The 24,180-nt window shown below is 52.7% G+C and overlaps 3 protein-coding genes and 1 pseudogene across 3 annotated transcripts; 1 reads left to right on the top strand and 3 right to left on the bottom strand.

Annotated features, from left to right (window-relative positions):
- Window positions 1-1,075: 1,075 nt before the first annotated feature.
- On the bottom strand, window positions 1,076-3,462 carry IFITM5 (interferon induced transmembrane protein 5). Its single transcript, XM_020912123.2, has 2 exons — window positions 2,595-3,462; window positions 1,076-1,927 (listed from the first exon to the last, which is right to left on the bottom strand). The coding sequence occupies exons 1-2, from the start codon at window positions 2,784-2,786 to the stop codon at window positions 1,715-1,717; spliced, it is 405 nt and encodes a 134-aa protein (XP_020767782.1). The 5' UTR covers window positions 2,787-3,462; the 3' UTR covers window positions 1,076-1,714.
- Window positions 3,463-9,032: 5,570 nt separating this feature from the next.
- Window positions 9,033-10,225, top strand: LOC110149600 (interferon-induced transmembrane protein 1-like). The gene is made up of 2 exons (XM_020912104.2): window positions 9,033-9,300; window positions 9,887-10,225. The coding sequence occupies exons 1-2, from the start codon at window positions 9,115-9,117 to the stop codon at window positions 10,073-10,075; spliced, it is 375 nt and encodes a 124-aa protein (XP_020767763.2). The 5' UTR covers window positions 9,033-9,114; the 3' UTR covers window positions 10,076-10,225.
- Window positions 10,226-12,823: 2,598 nt separating this feature from the next.
- Window positions 12,824-13,915, bottom strand: LOC110149645 (interferon-induced transmembrane protein 3-like). The gene is made up of 2 exons (XM_020912200.2): window positions 13,567-13,915; window positions 12,824-13,108 (listed from the first exon to the last, which is right to left on the bottom strand). The coding sequence occupies exons 1-2, from the start codon at window positions 13,813-13,815 to the stop codon at window positions 12,917-12,919; spliced, it is 441 nt and encodes a 146-aa protein (XP_020767859.2). The 5' UTR covers window positions 13,816-13,915; the 3' UTR covers window positions 12,824-12,916.
- Window positions 13,916-22,613: 8,698 nt separating this feature from the next.
- Window positions 22,614-23,648, bottom strand: LOC110149581 (protein-tyrosine sulfotransferase 2 pseudogene; annotated as a pseudogene).
- Between the last annotated feature and the right edge of the window lie 532 nt (window positions 23,649-24,180).

The raw sequence follows: 24,180 nt of genomic DNA, 5'->3' as shown, positions 1-24,180 counted from the left end.
TCCAGTCTGTGGCAGCCCACTGTCTAAACTTGACCAGGTCGCTTCCTGGGGCAGGAAGCATTACTGGTGACCTTCATCTGTGCCTGGCTTGACTGCACATTCTCTGTCCTCACACCTGGGTATGGGCTGGACACTCTGCTTCCCTCACCAAATGTGGGGACCAGCAGACCACCCCCTGCTTAGAGACATGTATTTGACCACGCACAGGGTAACCCCAGCTCCCAGCCTGTGTCCAGCATGGGCTGTTCCCTTCCTGGGCCAGACCTGGAGCTTAGTGTTGAAACACTGCTTCCGTGCTAGTCTGAGCACTGGCCTTGTTCTTGGTCCAGTGTAGGACCAGCGCCCAGGAAGGGGCAGAACTCCACCTTCACCCCAGGACCCTCCAGCACAGCCTCTGTCTCGGGCTGGCTCAGAGCAGCACACACTCGGCATGGGGCTGGGGCACCGCTGGCCTGCAGCTGGGACTCGTCACTGATGGCATGTGGTGGAGACAGCTCGGCCAACTGTTGGCTGTCACAGGAGGGGGGCCACTCTAGGGGCTCCAAGTACAGCAGCTCCACAGAGACCTCCACCCCCAGCCCAGGCCGGGTGGGAAGGGACCATGGGTGGGGTGCTCGAAGCCCTGAGCCACCCTGTGGTTAAGGCCCCTGCAATTAGCCCGCCCTGTCATTGGCCTGGCCACAGCACGGCCCCAAGGGCCTCGCCCCAGCCACAGAGTGTGCATGTGTGTTTAGCAGCCCCCTTCTCTGGGTCTGGTAGGAGGCTGCATGGGGAGGTAAAATGATACAAGAACATGCACATGTGCCAAAGACAACACTTAGAAATGTCCTCACCCCAAGTGTCTCCCTCTGTACAATCATGCATGTGTGTGATGGGCATGTGCAGAGATGGTGGTGTGACCATGCCTGTCTGCTTGTGTGTCCAGCCCCCTTGATCCAGGAGGGAGGGAACCCACTGCTGGGACGGAGATCAATCAAAATTAAAGGATTGTGAGGTCAGGAGGACAGAGTGACACAAAGAAGGAGGTCAGCAAAGGCCCAGCCACAGACAGGAACGTGCAGGACAAGGACGGATCTCACTGGCCAATAAGATCTCATTTAACACGCGTGCACACGCGCTGACTCAGGGATGGGCACACACGTGGACTCGGAGACTCACCACACATGTTCTGGAAGAGAGGCCACTAAACCACAGCATGGCAGAGATCAAAAACCCAAGTTCCCCAACTTCATTCTAAAATACTCGAGCGCCTCCGCCCAGAAGCCGCAGGCTGCCTGGTGCCTGAACGAAGGGGACAGTCAGGGCACGGCCAAGCCAGCAGGACAGGGCGGCCCACCGCAGATGCTGGGGGAAGTCCAGGGGGACTTGGTTGTGGTGGTCCCTAGGGGAGCTCCCCTCAGGAAGACGCCCTCCCCAGCCCCAGCCAGGAACAGTCCCAGAAGGCACTTTCTGGAACCAGGTCCTTTTAATTGAACAGCTGAGCCTGGTGAGTGGGAAGGGAGGAGCTGGCCTGAGGGCCGGGGGTTAGGGAACTGGGGGCATCGAGCTGAGGGGAAGCCCCTGAGGCCCGAGCAGAAGACCTTCAGAGTCAGTGTTAGGTGCCCGGGCTAGGGCGGGGGTGGGCCTCGGCCTGTAGATGGTCAGGGTTCCAGGGGGCTGGGGTAGAGACCCGGGGTTGGGGTCCCTGATCAGGACAGGGACAGGGCCCAGCCTGTCAGTCATAGTCGGAGTCATCGAACTTGGTGCTGAAGAAGGCGGCGGAGCCCTTGGCCAGCCGAGACAGGTGCAGGGCGCCGGTCACCACCAGCACCAGCAGCAGCAGTGGCGGCACCAGCGCCCACATTGTGGCCAGGATGTTGTAGCACTTGGCTTTGGAGCCGAGACGCCGGGCTGCCTCCAGATCTCCAGCCACCTTCTGGTCTCGGGCCTGTGGACCAGCAGCAGGGCCAGGTCTCTACACGTTCACAGGGACTGGGGGCCCCGCCACTCCCATCCCAGGCAGCCACTGGGTCCACACCTTGGGGGATCCATGCTGGACCCAAACCCTGGATGGAGGGGTGAGGCCTGAGGGGATACTGTCTGGGCTGGACTCACTCCCTTCACTGTCCCCAGCTGGACACATGGGCTTGACCTTCCTTGGGGGGTCTTGGGTGGTAAAAGGTCCAGCCTAAGGTGGGGCTGAAGGCAGCCTCTACACCCTCCCACTCCAGTTAATGGACCCAGTGGCCATCCCAAGCCAGCATCTATCTACCTTCCAGGATCCCCGAGGGTAGGGAGTCCTCACTGATGCTGGGAGGCCGCCACCACAGGAGCTGAAGCTAGGCAGCTGTGCTAACAGGAGCCCCCGTGTGTGAAAAGCCCCATTTGAAAGAAGAGAGCTCCTTGGGTAAGGCCCCATCTACTCTGGGTCCTTTGGGAAAGATTAGACACCCCCCTTCATTTTTATGAACAGCAGTCAGACTCAGAGGCCCTCTGGGAGGCAGGCCTCCCCCCACTGTCAGGCTGGAGGACACCCAGCAGAGTCCTCCTGCACCCCCTTGATAAGCAGCCCCCCTGAAATGCTCCTGGGCCCCCACGAAGCCCCCCAGGCCCACCTTGATGGAGTAGGCCAGCGCCAGGAAGCCGAGGCAGCACAGGTTCAGGTAGAGGGTGCTGAACACGGACCAGATCAAGTGGTCTCGAGGTAGGGGTCGGGGCGCCCCCAGCGTCAGGGCCGTGTGGGTGTTGCCGTCGGCCTTGCGGGGCGTCGGGGCCCGGGGGTCCTCGCGGGGGTACGACGTGTCCATGGGTTCCAGCGCCGTCTCCTCGCTCGGACTCCTGCTTCAAGGGTGGGCGCCCCGCCGCTTAATAGCCCCCGCCGCAGCCCGGCTGACCGGCCCGCCGCTAAATATAACGACAAATGACAGCCCGCCGAGCGCCGCCCCGCCCGCCTCGCCGGCGCGAGCCCACCGTCCGCCCCGCAGGGAGCCCCGCCCCTCAGAGAGCTACCCCCTCACCGGGAAACGCTACCCCACAGGCTGGCAGGCGGTGGGGAGCCGCCAGGGCCCCCCCCTATCCTGGGGTCCGGCTAGGAAGCCCCCATCCAAGGCGGCTGGCCGAGGCACGCGGTGGCTGCGTTCTGCCCACCAGAGCCCCCTCCCCCGCGGACAAAAGGAGGTGGAGGCGCTGGACCAGGGCCGCTGTGGCTGGGTGGCTGCCTTGGCTTCTGCTGTCCTCGGCACTGCCCAGATCACCGTCTGATCACCCGTGTCCAGCCTTAGGGATATGACAGTTCCCGTGAGTGCCAGGGGGAGGAAGCAGGCCACGTCCAGGTGGAACTTTGACGGTGCTAAGGAGAAAACGCAGTGTGGAGAGAGAAAGCCGGGGGTGCGCACGGTGGGGGACTGGCTGTGACCGGGCCTTGCTGTTGGAGGCTGCAGTGAGCCCTCCTCCTTCATGGCAGGCAGCTGCCGCTCAGGCCGGCTGCTTCTTCCTCCCCAGTCCAGAGCTGTTTGTGGGGGATGAGCTTTTTATATCTTAAGCCTGGTCTCATCTCCCTCCAGAGAGCCCAGCTGCATCTGTGTGCTGGCGAAGCACATGTATGTCAAGAGCCAGATTGGATATGAAAGTTGGACTATAAAGAAAGCTGAGTACCAGTGAATTGATGCTTTTGAACTGTGATGTTGGAGAAGACTCTTGAGAGTCCCTTGGACTGCAAGGAGATCCAGCCAGTCCATCCTAAAGGAAATCATCCCTGAATCCACATTGGAAGGACTGATGCTGAAGCTGAAACTCCAATACTTTGGCCACCTGATGCGAGGAACTGACTCATTGGAAAATACCCTGATGCTGGGAAAGATTGAAGGCAGGAGGAGAAGGGGAAGACAGGATGAGATGGTTGGATGGCGTCACTGACTGATGGATGTGTTTGAGCAAGCTCCAGGAGTTGATGATGGACAGGAAAGCCTGGCATGATGCAGTCCATGGGGGTCACAGAAGTCAGACACGACTGAGCGACTAAACTGACTGACCGACTGAGATTCGCATAACCGAGTGCCTGCTCCGTGGAGGAGGGCTCCTGGGCTCTCCAGCCTGCTCCTCTAAGGGAGACCTCAGCTCCCAAACCTTCTGTCTGAGTTAGGACTGCTATAGCTAATGCTCAGACCAGTGACTCATAAATAATAGAAATGTATCTCTCACTTCTCTAAAGGCTTGAAGGTCCGAGATGAGGGTGCCAGCATGGATGGGCCCTCGTTAAAGACAGCCTACTTCTCCCTGCTCCTCACTGGTGGAAGGAGCTGGGGTAGGGATCCACCCTCATGACCTACTAACCTCCTAATACCATCACTTTAGGATTTCAGTAGGAATTTGGGGGAACACAAGCATTCAGTCCACTGTACCCTCTGCTCAGTCCCCGCCCCCGGCAGAGGAGGTGGCCACAGGCCACTCCACCCATCCAGCTCCACCCATTCCCGTGCCCCTTCTGCCCCTCACACCGAATCCACTTGGTCCCAATTCCAGAATGGGCAGACTCTCAGCACCACTGAGACCAAGTCAAACTTCCTTCTCCTGGATTAGTGCAGCCCCTCTGCATTCTCTCTACAGCAGCCAGACAGGTCCTGTTACAGCAGAAAGCACGTGTTCCATTCGACTTCTTTGATTCAGGAACCTTTGCTTTCAGGTCCACCTCTTGTGTGATCTTATCTATTTGGAATATCCCTCATAAATGGCCATTCTATTCTAGGTTGTTTTAGTAAGACTTTGCCATTTTTGTTATATATACAGCTTCTGGGACAGCAGTTCTTAGATATAAAATGAACAGTGTGCCAGCAGGTGGCGAGCTCCTTTCTTATATCTAACCCTTGGGTTCTCTCTGAGACAAACTAATACCTCAAAGGAACTTGCCTCTGAGATGCAGATTGTGCGTGATTCGTGGTGTACCTTGCTGCTCAATTTTCTTGGGTTTGATGAGCGATCTGGAGTCAATACAACCAATTCCATGATCAATCTATCCTAACATGTGAGTCCTTAGGTCAGGAGGCAAGTGGTGTAACAACTCTTAAATGCTTAATCTGCACTACCAGTTTTTGCTGATTGTTTTTCTAACTTGAAAGTTCTGCATTCCCAGTAGGATCTGCACTAGACCCAATCCAGCTTAAACTGGAAGACGCTCATTTTGAGATCCAGTTCAGTTTTTAAATGAGACCCAGCCTGACTCCAGATGGTAAACACCAACAGTTCCTAACGTGCAGTCTGAGGGCTGGGAGAGGATTGGACCAGCAGAACTCCACACATGAAGAGTGCAGCTGGGGGCTCCACACCGACCGGACACTGTGCATTGGGAACTCACAGTTCCCACATAGGTGCTGAGACAGATTTGGGGGACTGAGGTTTTACATCCAAAAGAGGGAACTGTGAAAACTGCAGCTTGGGAGACCCTCCCAGTGAGAGATCAAGGCAAGGCTGTGGGTGCCCAAGGGGTGGGCGTGGGGGGTCTATGTCTCCATTGTCCCAAGACGTCCTCCTTCCCAGCCTCATTAGAAAAGGTACATCCTTCACACTCAGATAAATTCAGATCTCAAGTCTGGTCCAGAAAAGAGAAAAGTGCTGGAAAGACACTGCCCCCTGGTGGGTGAGTGGCCAGTGAACGGGCCAGAGCTGAGGGAGGGTGAGCCCCGGGGCTCCTGGGGAGGCTGAGAGTCTGGGAGGAAGAGATGGAGGCCCCAGGATGGGGGGGGGGGGGGGGAGCAACCAGGCACTGGCCTGCTCACACCCTGGGTAACGGGCAGGGGTGGGTCACCATCAGGAAGGATGGGCACTGGGGTCTAGCAGGGGGGCCCCTGAGTCACAGGCCCTGGATGTCACCTGGACCCTCACCACCTCTTCTCCCCTAGTCCAGGGACTGGAAGACGGCGGGCAGCACCAATGGGGCCAGGGCCACACTCCACTGCCAAGCCTGGACGTCTGTGCCTGGGCCTGGGCCTCCTTCTGATCATCGGGCTGATTGTTCTTGTGTGTGCAGACCTGACCGCCACCAGATGACTTTATAGTTTGTGCAGGATAGCAGAGGCTATTGCCCATGGCGGGCACCCCACGAGCTCCCCTGTCCACTGCTGGTCCTGCACCTGGGGCTATGGCCCTGCCCCTGTCCCCACCCTTTTAAAAATCAGTTTATACCTGAATATTCCTTGGAAGGACTGATGCTGAAGCTGAAGCTCTAATACTTTGGCCACCTAATGTGAAGAGCCAATTCATTGAAAAAGACCCAGATGCTGTGAAAGATTGAGCGCAGGAGGAGAAGGGGGCAATAGAGGATGAGATGGTTGGATGGCATCACTGACTCAATAGCCATGAGTTTGAGGGAGATAGTGAAGGACAAGGAAGTATAGCGTGCTGCAGTTCATGGGGTCCCAGAGAGGTGGACATGAGCTGGGAACTAAACAACAATACCTGTCAACAATTGAATTCAACACGCGTGCTAAGTCACTTTAGTTGTGTCTGACTCTGTGCGACCCTATGGACCTAGCACCACCTGGGAATGCTCTCTTTTTACCTAGAGCAGACAGGAGGCTCCTTCCCCCAGGATCCTGCTGGCCAAATGCTCCACCTTTGGGAACCTCAGCTGTGCAGAGGGCTGCCAGAGCAGCCAAGGAGAGAAAGGCTTTTATGCTCAGTGACTCAGTCGTGTCCAACTCTCTGTGACTGCGTGGACTGTAGCCCACCAGGCTCCTCTGTCCATGGGATGCTCCAGGCAAAAGTACTGAAGTGGGTTGCCATTTCATCCTCCAGGGAGTCTTCCCGACCGGGATCAAACTCGCGTCTTCTGCATTGGCAGGCAGATTCTTTTTTTTTTTTTTTTTTTTTTAAATTTTTATTAGTTGGAGGCTAATTACTTTACATCATTACAGTAGTTTTTGTTATACATTGATATGAATTAGCCATGGATTTACATGTATTCCCCATCCCAGTCCCCCCTCCCACCTCCCTCTCCACCCGATCCCTCTGGGTCTTCCCAGTGCACCAGGCCCGAGCACTTGTCTCATGTACCCAACCTGAGCTGGTTATCCGTTTCACCCTAGATAATACACATGTTTCAATGCTGTTCTCCTGAAACATCCCACCCTTGCCTTCTCCCAGAGTCCACAAGTCTGTTCCATACATCTGAGTCTCTTTTTCTGTTTTGCATATAGAGTTATCGTTACCATCTTTCTAAAGTCCATATATATGTGTTAGTATACTGTAATGGTCTTTATCTTTCTGGCTTACTTCACTCTGTATAATGGGCTCCAGTTTCATCCATCTCATTAGAAGTGATTCAAATGAATTCTTTTTAAAGGCTGAATAATATTCCATGGTGTATATGTACCACAGCTTCCTCATCCATTCGTCTGCTGATGGGCATCTGGGTTGCTTCCATGTCCTGGCTATTATAAACAGTGCTGGCAGGCAGATTCTTTACCACCAAGCCACAGAGGAAGTCCCAGAATGGTAGCAAATCTGAAATTTGTTTTGAAAACTCTACCTTATCAAAAGCGATGGGATTTTTCATACACAACATGGCTAATTATAGGGCTTCCCTGGTGACTCAAGATGGCTCAAGGAGACCCGGGTTCGTTCCCTGGGTCAGGAAGATCCCCTGAAGAAGATAATGGCAACCCACTGCAGTATTCTTGCCTGGAGAATTCCATGGACAGAGGAGCCTGGCGGGCTACAGTCCATGGTGTCACAAAGAGTCGGACATGACTGAGTGACTAAGACTTTGACTTTGATGGCTAACTATATGACCCAAAACATGTAAACCTATTCCCATGTATCATATTCATGTTCCAAACACAAATTAATCCTATCCAGCATTGGAATTGGCACACTTGTCACCTCAACTGAAAGACAGATGGGAGACAATAAAATGACAATGAAATCGTATCAAAGAGACGGAAAGTAACAGAATATCTAGATATAGTCAGAATCTCTTTTCTGAAGTCCTAGAAGAAAGTTTTACTGTTCTGCCTGATTTTCTCTAATGGGTCTAGGCATTGTGATGCCATCTCATTTTGGATGTAACCGTGAAGTAATCTATTAACTGCACCTACACAAAACTGGAAAACACTATTTATAAAGAGTACTGTAAACATGGAATTATGATGTGCAGTATGTTTTTTCTTGCTTCATCCCTGCCAGAAAGATGAAAGTGAGTCTTTAATTATGGCAAAATGTAGCTTCCCTCATTGGCCACGCACCCTTAGGGTGACATTCAGACTAAAGAATTCTTCACATCAAATGAAATTGGAGTAATAGCTATAAAACATATTAAACACCAAAAGCTGCCTAAAATACTGTTTATTCTGAATGAGAAGGAAGAGTGTAAAAATCAACTGTTACCAAACTTACCTACAGGGATCTTTAAAATAAGATAAATGAGTAGTATTCACCCTACGGAAGGAAGGGAATTCATGCTATAGTGTGGCTGGACTTTGAGGACATGATGCTCAGTGGAATAAGCCACTCACCAAACAGCATATCCTGTCTGACTCCACTCACACAAGGACCCTGGAGGGGTCAGATTCACTGACACAAGAAGTAGACGGTGGGGCAGGGGCTGCAGGAGGGCAGGGGAGAGGAGTGAGTGTTTCCGGGGACGGAGTGTCCTTTCGGGAGGGTGAGCAAGTCCTGGAGGTGGATGGTGCTGGTGGTTGCACCACAGTGTGAATATGCTTAATGCCCCTGAGATGCCCTCTTAGACATGGCTAAGACGGTAATTTGATGTGTGTTTTACCACAGTTAAGAAAAAGATGAAGTCTCGTGCCAATAATCTGATTAATGATTAGCTCAAGTGTTCTTCTCAGGTTGGAAACCAGGCCTCTGTTTAGCCGGAAGGGCTGCTGGCAGGACCTTGGGACTAGCAGTGCCACCGGGGAGAATTGGGACCATAAAATCACATTGAGGTCTCAGGCACCCAACAAGGTCCCAGACAACCAACCAATTCAGCAACAGGAAATAGAAAGTACTGAGAAATAGAAACTACCCCACAATAGGACCGCCCACTAAAAATCCACTGGCATCTCAGACTATCTAACAGGAAACTCATTTCTCAAACTTTCCTTTTACCATCAGCACTAGGTTCCCTCTAAGCCAGAGATGATCAAGGAGGAGCACGAGGTGGCCATGATGGGGGCGCCCCAGGGCCAGGCGCCCGTGACGACCACGGTGATCAGCATCCCCAGGGAGACCGCCGTGCCAGACCACATCGTGTGGTCCCTGTTCAACACCATCTTCATGAACTGGTGCTGCCTGGGCTTCGTGGCATTCGCCTACTCTGTGAAGGTGGGTGGGCGCCTGGGGGCGTCTCCAAGGAAGTGTCTGGGAGCCTGGAGGGGGCCCTGCCCAGATGGCGCGCGCGCTGGGGTGCCCCCGTGTGTGAGGGTCTGCGTGTGTGTTCTTGGTGTGTGTGTGTTGTGTGTGTGTGTGAGTGTGGCTTGGGGGATCATTCCCAGTGAGGCTCATGGTGAGGCTGCCTGGGTGCTCATGGGGTGGAGGTGGGAGTCTGTGTCTCTCGCTCCCCAAGACGGCCTGCTACCCAGCCGGCACATCCTTCATACTCAGCTTCAGCACTCGAGTCTGGTCCAGAAACGAGAGAGGTGCTGAAAGGACACTGACCCCTGGTGGGTGAGTGGCCGGTGAAGGGGCCTGAGAGGAAGGGAGGGTGAGCCCTGGGGCTCCTGGAGAGGCTGACTCTGTGTGAGGACGCAGACAAAGGTGCCAAGAGGGGAGGATCTCACCGGCCACTGTCCTGCTCAGACTCCAGGGAACGGGAGTGTGAGGACCCATCGGGGTGACTGGGACCAGCAGGGGAGGGCCTGAGTCACAAGCCCAGCGCTCACCTGCACCCTCACCACCTCTCCTCCTCCAGTCTAGGGACCGGAAGATGGTCGGCGACATCACTGGGGCCCAGAGCTACGCCTCCACCGCCAAGTGCCTGAACATCTGGGCCCTGGTCCTGGGCATCTTTCTGACCATTGGATCAGTCGTTCTTCTCGTTTTTGCCTACCTGGCAGCCTACCAGATGAGTTTAGAGATGATGAAAAATAGAGGCTACTAGCCGCTGTCCGTGGAGGCAGTCCAGGGCCTCGACCTTCCTTGGATGGTTTTGCACCTGAGGCATGGGCCCAACCCTCCTCCAACGCAAATGCAGCAGTTTATAGACCCAGATTGTCAACCACTGAATCAATAAAGTGCCCTTGTCTGTGAAGTTGCTGTGATGTCTCCTGCGGAGGGAGCTGTGACCCCGGCGGCCTCTGGGGAGCCCAGAGCAGTCAGCTGCAGGCTGACGGAGAGGGCCAGAGCAGAGCTGGTGACCCCACCCCGGTCAACAGGAACCCCCAGAGGAAAGACCCCTTCCTGCCCTCAAACCCGGCGGGCCCTGCTGGGTGGAAGGGTCTCGCAGACACTGTTGTGAGCCTGGGATGCAGACAGGGAGATGGGGCCCCTCCTAGCCCAGTGCGGGGAGAAACACCCGGACACCGCTCCCCAGGGGAGCGGGTGGGGGGGCCGCACCCCACCTGCGGAGCCACTGCGCCCTGCACGGGGTGTCCTGGGTGTCACCCCAGAGAGGCTGAAGGAGTCCAGGCAGCCACAGGCTGCTGCTGGGGAGTGACCCCGCTCCACACGCCCTCTGGGGACCCAGGCTCTTCTGGGCTCACTCAGGGAGCGCAGGGCCAGTCCTGTCCAGCTCTTGCTGAAGTCAGCAGCTCTTCACGGTGTGCTCCCCTCCTCCTGGCAGCCGGAGGGGATGGACGCCCGACCCCCACTGGGCCCTACCTGGGAGCCGGGCTGGTCTGGATCCTCCCTGGAGGACGGTGACTCAGATGAGGTTGCCCACTCTCTCTTGGGTCCCGCACGTGAGCACAGGGGCTCAACCTCAGGGGTGCTGAGTCCTGCAGGAGGAGAGGCTGGCAGACCGCCTCTGAGTCCAGGAAGAACTGTCACCTGGGCAGGGATGGGGGCACAGATGTGCGACCCTGACCCCAACCTCTGAACCCCCAACCCCGGCAGGCCGACTAGGGGGTCCCCACATCCTCTGTCAGGTGGGCAGCAGTCATGAGGGGTGGTGGCACTGAGTGTAACCCGCCTGAGCTTCACCGATTTGGGGTGAGGGTCCTGCTAGGCGGGAGACCCCTTGGTGCAGGCCGCAAAGCCCCGTGTTCTGGACCTTCTGAGAATTCACAGGAGGCCTGAGGCATCAGGCAGGGGAAACTGAGGGACCTTCCCTCGACGGTCCTGGGTGCTGACTGCTGGGCCGTGAGCAGCTGTGGTCCTTGGAGCCACAGCCCGGCCTGGTTCCCAGTGGACGGTCACGTGTCCTCTGTCAGCAGTGCGTGGACGGGGCTGGAAGAGTTGGGGGAGCGGCAGGACAGAGCAGGAAGGTTGGAGCCCTGGGCCAGGGTGATGGGGGGGCCGGCAGCGCGGCCAGGAGGCGCCACTGGTCCCTTTTCCAAGTAGCCCGTGGGGAGAAGGCTCTGCCTCTGCTTTGCCTGGACTGGGCCTCGGAGGAATTCAGAAGATAGGGCTCGTTAAGACGCCAGGTTTGGTCCCAGCTGGGGGAGGACAGAGCAGGGCAGATGAGTCCCGGGTGGGGGTGGGCAGGGGTGCCCCGGCCTCGCCCCTGGCTCCCTTCCTGTCGCTGCTGGTGTGGGAAGATTCTGCCCCCGCAGCCCACCCAGCAGGGTCTGCGCCGCTGGGCAGCGTCCCTGCCGACTCCAGGGCGTTGCGGGCTGCTGGCTCCTCCCCACCTCAGAGGCAGTCCTTCCCGACCCCGGGGGCATGCCTGCCAGCCGTCCCTCCTCCAGGGCTTCCTGCTCACGGGTGTCAGACCCACAGGGAGAGGGGCTCCCTCCTGGCCCACCCTGGGATCCCAGCCTCCCCGCAGCCTCTCCACGTCAAGGGGCTGGGGTAGGGACAGATTTGGGGGCAGAGGACCGGCATGTGGAGTCAGGGGACGAGGGGGTGGCTCTGCTGCCCCTCTACACGCCCCAGCCCAGCTGGCGGTGGGCGGGTCTGCCCTGCCCCTCGAGCGCCCCCCGCGTCTGGAGGCCGTGGCAGAAGCAGGGATGGGGCTGAGGTCGAGGGCAGGGCAGGGCAGGGGCCACTCCTCCACCTGAGCAGCACGGGGCTCTCTCTGCAGTGGTGGACGCTGTGCTCCTGTCGCCTTGCGGGCAGGAGGAGCCTGCGGGGCCCCGCAAAGGACAGTGACGAGAGGGACGTGCCACAGGGTGTGAGAGGGAGCTGGGAGCCGGGAGAGCCGGAACTGACCAGCGTCCTGGCCTGACCGCCCTCGGACCCCCCCGAACTCCTGCTCTTCGCTCCCTGGAAACTGTTTAGCCACCAGCCAGCTGCCGGCCGGGACCCTGGCCTGCTGGCGCCGCCCCCTTTGTGGGACCTCCCGAGACTGCTCTGGACCATCCTCGCTGTGTTGTGACCCCGCCATCTGGACTTTCCTGGAGCACAGTTGACTTGCCACCCGAATCTGCATTTCTCCGATTGCAAATCCTAATGCGCCAAACGTATCTTTTTTTTTTTGCTGGCTTCTGAGGGTCTTGTTTGTATTTTCTGTCGGTTTTGTCGACAGAGCTGAGGGTGTTCTGTGCCCAGCGTGGCCCTTCCCTTGAGGAACCCACACCCCAACCCCCTGACCAGTTACTGCAGACCCAGCCCAAGGCCCCAGAGAGGCCGGACCCCGCCTAGAGCCACATAGCACGTGGGACAGTGCGGGGTGGGAGGAGGAGGGCTCGGGCTCACGTCCAGGCCGGGACTCTCAATTGCCCCCTCCCCAGGTCAAAACACAGTGCCCTCACATACAAATGCTTCCTTTTATTTCATGGTGGACAGATGCCTGTATAAGCTGCAGGAAAAAGGGGTGACTGCCTCGGACTGTGGGCAGGGACTAGTGGCCTCCATGGTTCTGTATGAGCTCCGAGAGTGCTTGAAGAATCATCAGGGAGCCGGTGGACACAATGATGATGAGGATGATAATCAGAAGGAGGCCCAGGACCAGGGCGCAGATGTTCAGGCACTTGGCGGTGGAGGCGTAGCTCTGGGCCCCAGTGATGTCGCCGACCATCTTCCGGTCCCTAGACTGCAGGGGGAGAGGTGGTGAGGGTCCAGGTGACCGCCGGGCCTGTGACTCAGGCCCTCCCCTGCTGGTTCCCCCAGTGCCCGTTCTTCCCAGCGGGGACCCACGCCTGCACGTCCCCTGGAGTCTGAGCACGACAGCAGCTGGTGAGCCCTCCTACCCTCCTGGGGTCTTCAGCTGCTTTCCCACAGAGAGTCGGCCTCTCCAGGAGGCCCAGGGCTCACCCGTCCTTCCTCTCAGGCCCCTTTACCGGCCACTCACCCACCAGGGGACAAAAGGCTGACCCTGGTCATCCCCACGCACCCCCTGCAGCCTCATCATGACCTGCACATGTTTACACACACACACACACAGAGAACAACACACACGGGGGCTCCCCAGCCCACATGCCGTCTGGGCAGGCAGGGCCCTCTCCAGGCTCCCAGACACTTCCTTGGAGACGCCCCCAGGTGCCCCCCCACCTTTACAGAGTAGGCGAATGCCACGAAGCCCAGGCAGCAGCAGTTCATGAAGATGGTGTTGAACAGGGACCACACGATGTGGTCGGGCACGACGGTCTCGCTGCGGATGTTGATCACCGTGGTCGTCACGGGCGCCTGGCTCTGGGGCGCCCCCAGCACGGCCACCTCGTGCTCCTCCTTCAGCACCTCGTAGGCTGGGGGCACCGCCCCGTGGGCCCCAGTGAAGAAATTCTGGGATGTGCGGTTCATGGTGGGGACGGAGCAACTGTGGCCCAGATAAGCAACTGCGGTCCTGATGAGCAACTCTGGTCCTGATGCCAGCACACACTAGGGTGGCCCTCCTTTACCCAGGAGTTTCGGTTTTTCTGAATTTCCGTTTCCTGGCTTTTGGGGTATTGGGGATGGGTTGGTCCTAGGAGGCGGGAAGAACCACTGAGTGTCAGGTTACGGCAGGGTGGGTGGGAGGAAGGCTGAGGGGCTGGAGGTATTTCCTGTCCTGGAGCCTGGAATGGGCCAATTTCCTTCCCCTGTCCGGAGTTCTTGGCTGAGAGCACCCCTCCCCTCCTTTTGTAATAAAGACACTTTAACAGAAGAAATACAAATAACAGGTTAAGAACATGTATACCTCCTGTATATGGGAGAGACTCAGGAAAACTCAGTAATCAGTTGTCTGTTAATGAGAAAATTTTGAGTAATTTGTCCCAGAAATGCTGAATCCACCCCCTTAAATGCCACTGTGAGCTAGAGACAAAAGGTGCTGGGGTGGGTAGGAGAGGCCCCTTTTGGGAGATGACACCAAAAAGCATAGAAAGAAAGGTGATTTCCTGCAGAGGTCGATCCTTGCCTCCTCCATCCATGAGACGCAAGATTCTGGGCCCTGTGAAATCCCTCCTCGGACGTGTCTCTCAGCAGTTTGGGGCAGCAGTCTGCCTTCACCCTGAGTCCCCTCGGGGTGCACCCTCGGGGCTGCAGTGTGAGGCCTGCAGGTCCGCAGCGCCCTCTGCTTCCTGATGGGGCAGATGACACTTTTCATCCACACAGCTTAAAATAATCAATGTGCCAGAGGCACATAGGGGTCTCACCAGAGTCAGGCTCTGTCTGAGCAACACCTGCTCCCTATTTAGGGGTTGGTTGGGGCTGGGACCCTTCCCCAGCTTGGGGATCTCAGGCCCAAGCCTGCTGCAGCGCCCTTGTCCCCACTTGGGGCCCCTGCCAGGCCCCACTCAGCCTCACCCCCAGGCCCAGAGGAGCCCCGCCCCCACTGCCAGCCCCCTCACCCCGCTCTGAGGGGCACTGGCCCCCTAGTCCTGAGTCCCTGCTCCAGGCAGGGTTTGAGTCCTTCCCAGGTGCAGGGCAGCACCCAGCAGCCCGTGTGGCCTGCCCCGAAGGAGCCTCCCGCGGTCCCCCACGGGCTGGAGGAGCGGGACCCAGGTGGGCTGTGCAGAGGCAGGATGCCTGCCGGGTGTCTGGCAGCCCCTGGGAGCCCTGGGCCTGAGTGTCTCGTGCACTCTGCATTCCTGCTGGGTGGCACCGACGCAGCAGGCCGTCCTTCGGCCAGAGCTGACAGGCACAGCTGGCCATCAGAGGGCGGGGTCGGCGTGGGCGGACGGGCACCCACAGGCCAGTGGCCATGCCTGCGCAGGCTCACCTCCTCGCCCGCACGGGGTGAGGCCTCCCCGCAGCCTCGGGCCCCCTGCTCCTGGCCGGAGAGGGGCCGCAGCTCAGCCTCCGCAGCTTCTCCCCAGGGGCCCCTCTATAGACAGGGTGACCCGCTTGCTGTGCAGCGCTGACGGTGACACGTAGGAGGTCGCTGCCAGCTGACAGTCACACCTTTAGTTCAGTCTGCTTTTATTTGTTGGTTATATGGTTTGATTTTTAATCACCTGAAATTTGCAGAACAGAACATTTTTTGTTTTACCCGCAGAAAGTGTACAAGTGAGCTTTCTAGCACATTTTTGGTGTGATGCTACAGCCACCACAGTCCAGCTCCGGCAGCCACTCTCCCCGCCCGCCCTAGGATAGGGGAACCGCGTCCCCATTCGGGGGTCCTCCCTAATCCCTCCCCTCAACTCCTCACATTCCTTCAAACACCAGTCTCCTCTCTCAGCGTGGGTTTTTCTTTCCCGGTATTTTGTATGATTTATGCGCCTTTTGTTTCTGTAGTATTTCACTGAGCATAGCATTCTGAAGGTTCGTCCATGCTGTAGGCTGCGTCAGACTCCATTCCTTTATGGCCGGTTAGTGTTGTACTGTAAGAGGATACCATATTTTTTTCTTTATTCATCAACCTATGGACGTTTGACTATTTCCAGTTTTTGGCTATTATGAATAATGCTTAGAAACATTTGTGGTCAAGGTTTTCTGTAACTATACATTTTCAGTTCTCTTCGGTATGCATCTTGGAGTGGAACTACTGGGTCTTATAACCTAACTGAATGTTACCTGTTTGAGGCCCCCCCAAAAACTGTTTTCCATAGTGAGTGCATCATTTTCCCTTGCTATCAGCTTCGGAGGAGAGATTAACCATTCCGTATCCTCACCAACAGGTGTTTTCACCTCACAGACCACGGCAGCTGTCCCCTTGGTGGTGGTTTATGGGCAATTCCTTACCCACCAATGGTGCCGAGCATGGCTTCTGCTCACCAGCTGTTCACATGTCTTTGGAAAATGTCTGCTCAGGCCTTTGTCCACTGACTCCTTGGTCTGTGGGTCTTGTTGTTGTTGAATTGCAGTTCTTCTTTTATATTCTGAATACTAGTCCCTTGTCAGATACACAAATTCCAAATTCTCTCCCATTCACTAGATTGTCTTTTCACTTTCTGGAGTGTCCTTTGAGGCACAAACATTTTTTAATTTGGCAAACTACAATTTATCTGTGTTTTCTTTAGTTGCTTGTAATGTAGTTAAGAAACCATTGCCTGATCCAAAGTCACACTGTGTTTCTAACCATTTTGCAGTTCAGCTTTTATACTAGGTCCTACTGTTACCAACACAGGCTCCTGGACTCTTTAATTGTAGAAATTGATAAGAGGCCAGATGAAGAATTGAGGCGTGGCTTCAGAAGGAGGGAGCAAAAACAAGCAACAGGGGCCCATGTTCGCTCCCAAATGGGGCGAGCTGGTCCCTTAAATGGGGTGAGGGTATGGACAGATGGGTGGCTTGGCCTGCAGGGTGGCTTCGATGGCCTGCCCACCAGTTGCTGGTGCTGTGTGCAGGGATGGTGGGCAGGGCTCACTTTTGCGTCGGCAGCTGTGTTTTGGCCTTTTTGTATCTTGCTGTCCATACCTTGCCCCCAACCGCCCATGCATGCAGTTTCTATTAGTCCCTTGTAGTTTCTTTGTTGCTCTAGGAGATGTTGGTCCAGGTATAAGCCCTGTGGTAAAAGGCCCCAGGCCACAGCCTGTCTCACTGCATCCATTTTGAGTTAATTTTGTATGAACTGTGAGGCAAGGGTCCAGCTTCTTCCCTCTCCATGTGGATGTCACATCTGCACCAGCTATGAACAGTCCTGGCAGCCTGGTTGCCTCACTTGACCATCCACATGTAAGTTTATCATGGACTCTAATTTCTGTCCCACAGTCCATGTGTGTATCTTACGCCAGGAACACATGCCTCGATGACTGCAGCTTTGTAGTGAATTTTCAATCAGGAAGCATGAGCCCCTAACTCTGTTATTCTTTTTCAAGATTGTTTTGGCCTGACAATTCCATGTGAATTTTAGGATCAGCCTATCCATTTCTGGAAAAAAAGAGTAAAAACTGTGGGAATTTTGATGTTGATTGTGTTAAAACTGAAGGTCATTTGTGGAGTGTTGCCTAAGAGCTCAGGTCTGTGAGCATAGATGTCTTTTCATTTATTTTGACTTTTTAAATTCCTTTCAGCGATGATCTGTAGTTTTTGGCGTACAAGTCATACATCTACTTGGGTAAACTTTTTACTAAGTAGTTTAAAAATACTATTACAAAGGAATTGTTTTCTTAATTATATCATTAGGTTAACCATTGCTAGTGATTTTTGCATGTTGATTTTGTCACCTGCAACTTTGCTAATCTCTTTAATAGATTTTTGTGGTTTCCATAGGATTTTCTACACACAAAGTCATGTCATCTGCATGTAGAGATATTTCCAAGGCACTTCATTTCTGAACTATATGCCCCCACTCCCTTTTCATTTTCCATCTCACTGTCTTTCTTAGAACCTTCAGAATGATGCTGGATTTAAGCAGACAGCTTCATCTTGTTTCTGATCTCAGGGGAAGATTTCAGTCTTTTTTATTATTATTATTTTTAACTGGAGGACAATTGCTTTACAATGTTGCATTGGTTTCTACTGTACAACAACGTAAATCAGCTATAAGTACGCATATATCTCCTCCCTCTTGAACCCCCGCATCCCACTGTTCTAGGTCATCTCAGAGCACCAGGCTGAGCTCCCTGTGTTATGTAGCAATTTCTTACTAGCTACCTGTTTTGCATATGGTAGTGATAGCTTGTAGTGAATGGTGTCAGATTCTTGATCTCCAAAGAAGATTTAGCTTCGGGACCAGGGGCCAGGCTTGATAACTCAAGAACTTTTGTGTATCAGAGTTTTATTAAAGTGTGAAAGTGAATGAAAGTGAAGTTGCTCAGTCATGTCCAGCTCTTTGCAACCCCATGGACTGTAGCCTACCAGGCTCCTCCATCCATGGAATTTTCCAGGCCAGAATATTGGAATGGGTTGCCGTTTCCTTCTCTAAGGGATCTTCCTGACCCAGGGATCGAACCTGGGTCTCCTTCATTGCAGGCAGATTCTTTACCATCTGAGCCACCAGGGAAGCCCTGAAAAGGGACAGAGAAACCTTCTGACATATAATCAGAAGAGGGTGGAGAGTGAGCCCCTGCTCGTCTTAGCAAGGCCTTATATACTCTTATCAGACCCATTCCCACAACATGCATCTTAAATTAACAAGTTTAGAACTAACAATAGAAAGGTCTTACCAGACCCACTCCCACAGTATACAAGTTTCAAGATAACAAGATTAGTTAGAAGGTTCAGTTCAGTTCAGTTCAGTTGCTCAGTTGTGTCTGACTCTTTGCAACCCCATGGACTGCAGCACGCCAGGCTTCCCTGTCCATCATCAACTCCCAGAGTTTACTCAAACTCATGTCCATTGAGTCGGTGATACCATCCAACAATCTCATCCTCTGTCGTCCCCTTCTCCTCTCGCCTTCAATCTTTCCCAGCATCAGGGTCTTCTCAAATGAGTCAGCTTTTTGCATCAGGTGGCCAAAGTATTGGAGTTTCAGCTTCAACATCAGTCATTCCAATGAAGATTCAAGACTGATTTCCTTTAGGATTGACTGGTTGATCTCCTTGCAGTCCAAGGGATTCTCAACAGTCTTCTCCCAGCACGACAGTTCAAAAGAATCAATTCTTGACTACTCAGCTTTTTTTATAGTCCAACTCTCACATCCATACATGACTACTGGAAAAAGCATAGCCTTGACTAGATGGACCTTTGTTGGCAAAGTAATGTCTCTACTTTTTAATATGCTGTCTAGTTTGGTCATAACTTTCCTTCCAAGGAGCAAGTGTCTTTTAATTTCATGGCTGCAGTCCCCATCTGCAGTGATTTTGGAGCCCCCTAAAAATAAATCTACAAGAGAAGACTCTACACATGGACATCACCAGATGGTCAACACTGAAATCAGATTGATTATATTCTTTGCAGCCAAAGATGGAAAAGCTCTATACAGTCAGCAAAAAAAAAAAAAAAGATTGGGAGCTGACTGTGGCTCAGATCATGAACTCCTTATTGCCAAATTCAGACTTAAACTGAAGAAAGTAGGGATAACCACTAGACCATTCAGGTATGACCTAAATCAAATCCCTTATGACTATACAGTGGAAGTGAGAAATGGATTTAAGGGACTAGATCTGATAGACAGAAAGCCTGATGAACTATGGACAGAGGTTCGAGACATTGTACAGGAAACAGGGATCAAGACCATCCCCATGGAAAAGAAATGCAAAAAGGCAAAATGGTTGTCTGAGGAGGCCTTACAAATAGCTGTGAAAAGAAGAGAAGCAAAAAGCAAAGGAGAAAAGGAAAGATATTCCCATTTGAATGCAGAGTTCCAAAGAAGAGCCAGGAGAGATAAGAAAGCCTTCCTCAGCAATCAATGCAAAGAAATAGAGGAAAACAACAGAATGGGAAAGACTAGCGATCTCTTCAAGAAAATTAGAGATACCAAGGGAACATTTCATGCAAAAATGGGCTCAATAAAGGACAGAAATGGTACGGACCTAACAGAAGCAGAAGATATTAAGAAGAGGTGGCAAGAATACACAGAAAAACTGTACAAAAAAGATCTTCACAACCCAGATAATCACAATGGTGTAATCACTGATCTAGAGCCAGACATCCCGGAATGTGAAGTCAAGTGGGCCTTAGAAAGCATTACTACGAACAAAGCTAGTGGAGGTGATGGAATTCCAGTTGAGCTATTTCAAATCCTGAAAGATGATGCTGTGAAAGTGCTGCACTCAATATGCCAGCAAATTTGGAAAATTCAGCAGTGGCCACAGGACTGGAAAAGGTCAGTTGTCATTCCAATCCCTAAGAAAGGCAATCCCAAAGAATGCTCAAATTACCGCACAACTGCACTCATCTCACACGCTAGTGAGGTAATGCTCAAAATTCTCCAAGCCAGGCTTCAGCAATAAGTGAACCAAGAACTTCCAGATGTTCAAGCTGGTTTTAGAAGAGACAGAGGAACCAGAGATCAAATTGCCAATATCTGCTGGATCATTGAAAAAGCAAGAGATTTCCAGAAAAACATATATTTCTGCTTTATTGACTATGCCAAAGCCTTTGACTGTGTGGATCACAATAAACTGTGGAAAATTCTGAAGGAGATGGGAATACCAGACCACCTGACCTGCCTCTTGAGAAACCTATATGCAGGTCAGGAAGCAACAGTTAGAACTGGACATGGAACAACAGACTGGTTCCAAATAGGAAAAGGAGTATGTCAAGGCTGTATATTGTTACCCTGCTTATTTAACTTATATGCAGAGTACATCATGAGAAACGCTGGGCTGGAAGAAGCACAGGCTGGAATCAAGACTGCCCGGAGAAATATCAATAACCTCAGATATGCAGATGACGCCACCCTTATGGCAGAAAGTGAAGAGGAGCTAAAAAGCCTCTTGATGAAAGTGAAAGAGGAGAGTGAAAAAGTTGGCTTAAAGCTCAACATTCAGAAAACTAAGATCATGGCATCTGGTCCCATCACCTCATGGGAAATAGATGGGGAGACGGTGGAAACAGTGTCATACTTTATTTTTGGGGGCTCCAAAAATCACTGCAGATGGTGACTGCAGCCATGAAATTAAAAGATGCTTACTCCTCGGAAGGAAAGTTATGACCAACCTAGATAGCATATTGATAAGCAGAGACATTACTTTGCCAACAAAGGCCCATCTAGCCAAGGCTATGGTTTTTCCAGTGGTCATGTATGGATGTGAGAGTTGGACTGTGAAGAAAGCTGAGCCCTGAGAAATTGATGATTTTGAACTGCGGTGTTGGAGAAGACTCTTGAGAGTCCCTTGGACTGCAAGGAGATCCAACCAGTCCATCCTAAAGGAGATCAGTCCTGGGTGTTCATTGGAAGGACTGATGACTGAAGCTGAAACTCCAATACTTTGGCCACCTCATGCGAAGAATTGACTCGTTGGAAAAGACCCTGATGCTGGGAGGGATTGGGGGTAGGAGGAGAAGGGGATGACAGAGGATGAGATGGCTGGATGGCATCACCGACTCAATGGGTATGAGTTTGAGTAAACTCGGGGAGTTGGTGATGGAAAGGGGGGCCTGGCGTGCTACAGTTCATCGGGTCGAAAAGAGTCGGACATGACTGAGTGACTGAACTGAACTGAACTGAAAAATAGATCTGTCACTGCTTCCAATTTTCCCCCTTCTATTTGCCATGAAGTGATGCGATTGGGTGCCATGATCTTAGTTTTTTTATTGCTGAGTTTTAAGCTAGCTTTTTCACTCTCCTCTTTCACCTTCATCCAGAGGCTCCTCAGTTCCTCTTCACTTTCTGCCATTAGATTTGTATCACTTGCGTATCTGAGGTTGTTGATATTTCTCCTGGCAATCTTGATTCCAGCTTGTGATTTATGCAGTTCAGCATTTTGCATGATGTACTCTGGATATGAGTTAAATAAAGAGGGTGACAATATTCATCCTTGTTGTACTCCTTTCCCAATTTTGAACCAGTCTGTTGTTTCATGTCCAGTTCTAACTGTTGGTCCCATTTGTTTGTTGCTTTTTGCTTTTATTTCCATTACTCTAGGAGGTGGCTCAAGGAGAATCTTGCTGTGATTTATATCAAAGTATTTTGTCTATGTTTTCCTCTAAGAGTTTTTATAGTTTCTGACCTTACATTTAGGTCTTTAATGCATTTTGAGTTTATTTTTATGTATGGTATTAGGAAGTGGTTTTTTTCCCCCATTCAGTTTATTCAAATTATATATATATATATATATATATATATATATATATATATATATATATCTTCTCTGTGAAACTAAGTAGAACCAAAGAGAAAAGGAGAATCAAAGAAGACCTCACATATTAAATTCTTAAATAGATACTTTGAATTAAAAAATAAAGATCTATAGGAGAGGCACAGGCTGTGGGCCTCATCCCTGCAGACAAAGCCACCAAGGCGGTCCTGCAAATCCATCTCTTTTTTTTTTTTTTCCCCAAATCCATCTCTTAAAAAAAGTTTTCAAGGGGAAAAATGCAAAATACCAAAGTTTTGAAAACAGACTACTTCCACACTCTTGGTTCTCTACCCCAGACTGTCCTAAGATAGAGTGTGATGAGGTAAGTTTTCAATAATTCAGCTTTTGCAAACATATGCATATACCTTCCTCATGAGCAGTCCTGTTTTGTCGATTAATATAACAGCAAACAATATGCTTGGATTAAAGGTCTAATTTCCACTCTAATGCAGTTTCTCCTGGCAACAAAGCCATTTGCAGAGATCTGGAAATCATGAGCTTCTTAGGTGGGAAGAGGTGCTGTTCTTGTTCACCTGAAAGTAGTCTTTCAGACTGACTGGTGTTTTATAGTCCCTGTTTCAAGACCTGGTGTGTGTGGTTGATGACCATGGGGTGTGGATGGGGTTGTAGTAATTGGGTGGGTTTGCATAGGGGTCGTAGCTGAGCTGGGCCAGCATGGGAGCCATCTGGCCCACGTCCCTCAACACATCCCCAGGAATGTGGCCAGTTCACCTGGAGAGAGCTTCCAGGTTCACAGGCTTGAGGACCTGGTCTGTGGAGCTTGATCTTGGACTTCAGCTGCAGGGCTTGCAGATGAGTTCATCCTGATACAGGATGCTGTCGCTGCAGAGGATGAGCTGGAGGGAGTGCTAGGGGTACAGCACCAGCTGCTCATAGGGCACGGCAGGCACTTGTCCTCGCCCTCCTCCATGCTCAGGGCATACGTCGCCTCGATGGCCTGCTCCGCTTGGTGAGGCAGTTGTGGTAGCTGCTAGGGTTGAAGCCAGTGACGGTGACCTTGTGGGTGACCAGGGAGTGCACAGAGGCTGTCCTGCATCACCAACAGAAACTTGGAGCTGGGGAAGAGGCCGACAGGTTGATGTTGGACTTGAGGGTGAAGGAGTCTTTGTCGCAGAGGATGCAGGCTGGCTCCCAGTGCTAGGCGATCACCTCCAGGATGAAGGCCTGAGTGGCGATGTCCAGCACCTTGCCTGTCATGCCTGCCTCATCCAGCTGTAGCTTCTCTCAGCCTTACTTGGACCAGGCCTGGTGCACAGCCAGCATGCGGGGGATGATGTGGTTTCCTCTCCCCAGTGCATTGGCACGGGCATCCAGCATGGTGCCGCCCTGGGCATGCCCCCCACAAAGATGAGGGGCATGGCCTTGCCCTAGTGGAATTCCATGCAGTTCATGCCCACCATCCCCAAGTCCTCCTGTTCCAACTGCATGGCCTTCCAGAGGCCCCATGGACCCCAGCACCACTGGCACTCCAGCACCTGCTGGCCTAGCTGGACTGCCACCACCATGACCACCCCAAGCCAGCTGCCAGCGGTGCCCTCTGCCACAACAGGCACATGCTGTGCCTGGGGAGGGGCCACCGATCAGCGACAGGTCACTGCAGCCCCATGCATGCAGAGACTTCCCGCCGGGGCCAGTAAGGAGGACAGGAGGTGTTCTCATTTCATTTTTCACACGTAGCTGTCCAGGTTTCTCAGCACCACTTATTGAAGAGGCTGTCTTTTCTCCATTGTATATTTTTGCTCCTTTGTCAAAGATAAGGTGCCCATTGGTTTGTGGGTTTATCTCTGAGTTTTCTACCCTGTTTCATTGATCTATGTTTATGTTTTTGTGCCAGTACCATACTGTCTTGATTACAGTAACTTTGTAGTATAGTCTGAAGTCAGATTCCTCCAGGAAGGAATTCCTACAGGAAGGAATCAGCTGGAGGAAGCCTGATTCCTCCAGCTCTGTTTTGTTTCCCAAGATTGCTTTGGCTATTTGGGGTCTTTTGTGTTACTAAACAAATTGTAAAATTTTTGTTCTAGTTCTGTGAAACAT

The sequence above is a fragment of the Odocoileus virginianus genome, chromosome 28 (genome assembly GCF_023699985.2).
Source record: "Odocoileus virginianus isolate 20LAN1187 ecotype Illinois chromosome 28, Ovbor_1.2, whole genome shotgun sequence".
In the NCBI taxonomy this organism is placed as follows: Eukaryota; Metazoa; Chordata; class Mammalia; order Artiodactyla; family Cervidae; genus Odocoileus; species Odocoileus virginianus.
The sequence above is the reverse complement of the archived record's forward strand: the minus strand, read 5'-3'. Positions and strand labels throughout refer to the sequence as shown.

Coding starts and splice junctions, on each gene's coding strand:
- IFITM5 (XM_020912123.2), bottom strand. CDS start 2,786: ATGGACACGTCGTACCCCCGCGAGGACCCCCGGGCCCCGACGCCCCGC. Junction 1,928..2,594: donor CGCTGGCCTACTCCATCAAG/GTGGGCCTGGGG, acceptor GCTGGTCCACAG/GCCCGAGACCAGAAGGTGGC.
- LOC110149600 (XM_020912104.2), top strand. CDS start 9,115: ATGATCAAGGAGGAGCACGAGGTGGCCATGATGGGGGCGCCCCAGGGC. Junction 9,301..9,886: donor CATTCGCCTACTCTGTGAAG/GTGGGTGGGCGC, acceptor CTCCTCCTCCAG/TCTAGGGACCGGAAGATGGT.
- LOC110149645 (XM_020912200.2), bottom strand. CDS start 13,815: ATGAACCGCACATCCCAGAATTTCTTCACTGGGGCCCACGGGGCGGTG. Junction 13,109..13,566: donor CATTCGCCTACTCTGTAAAG/GTGGGGGGGCAC, acceptor CTCCCCCTGCAG/TCTAGGGACCGGAAGATGGT.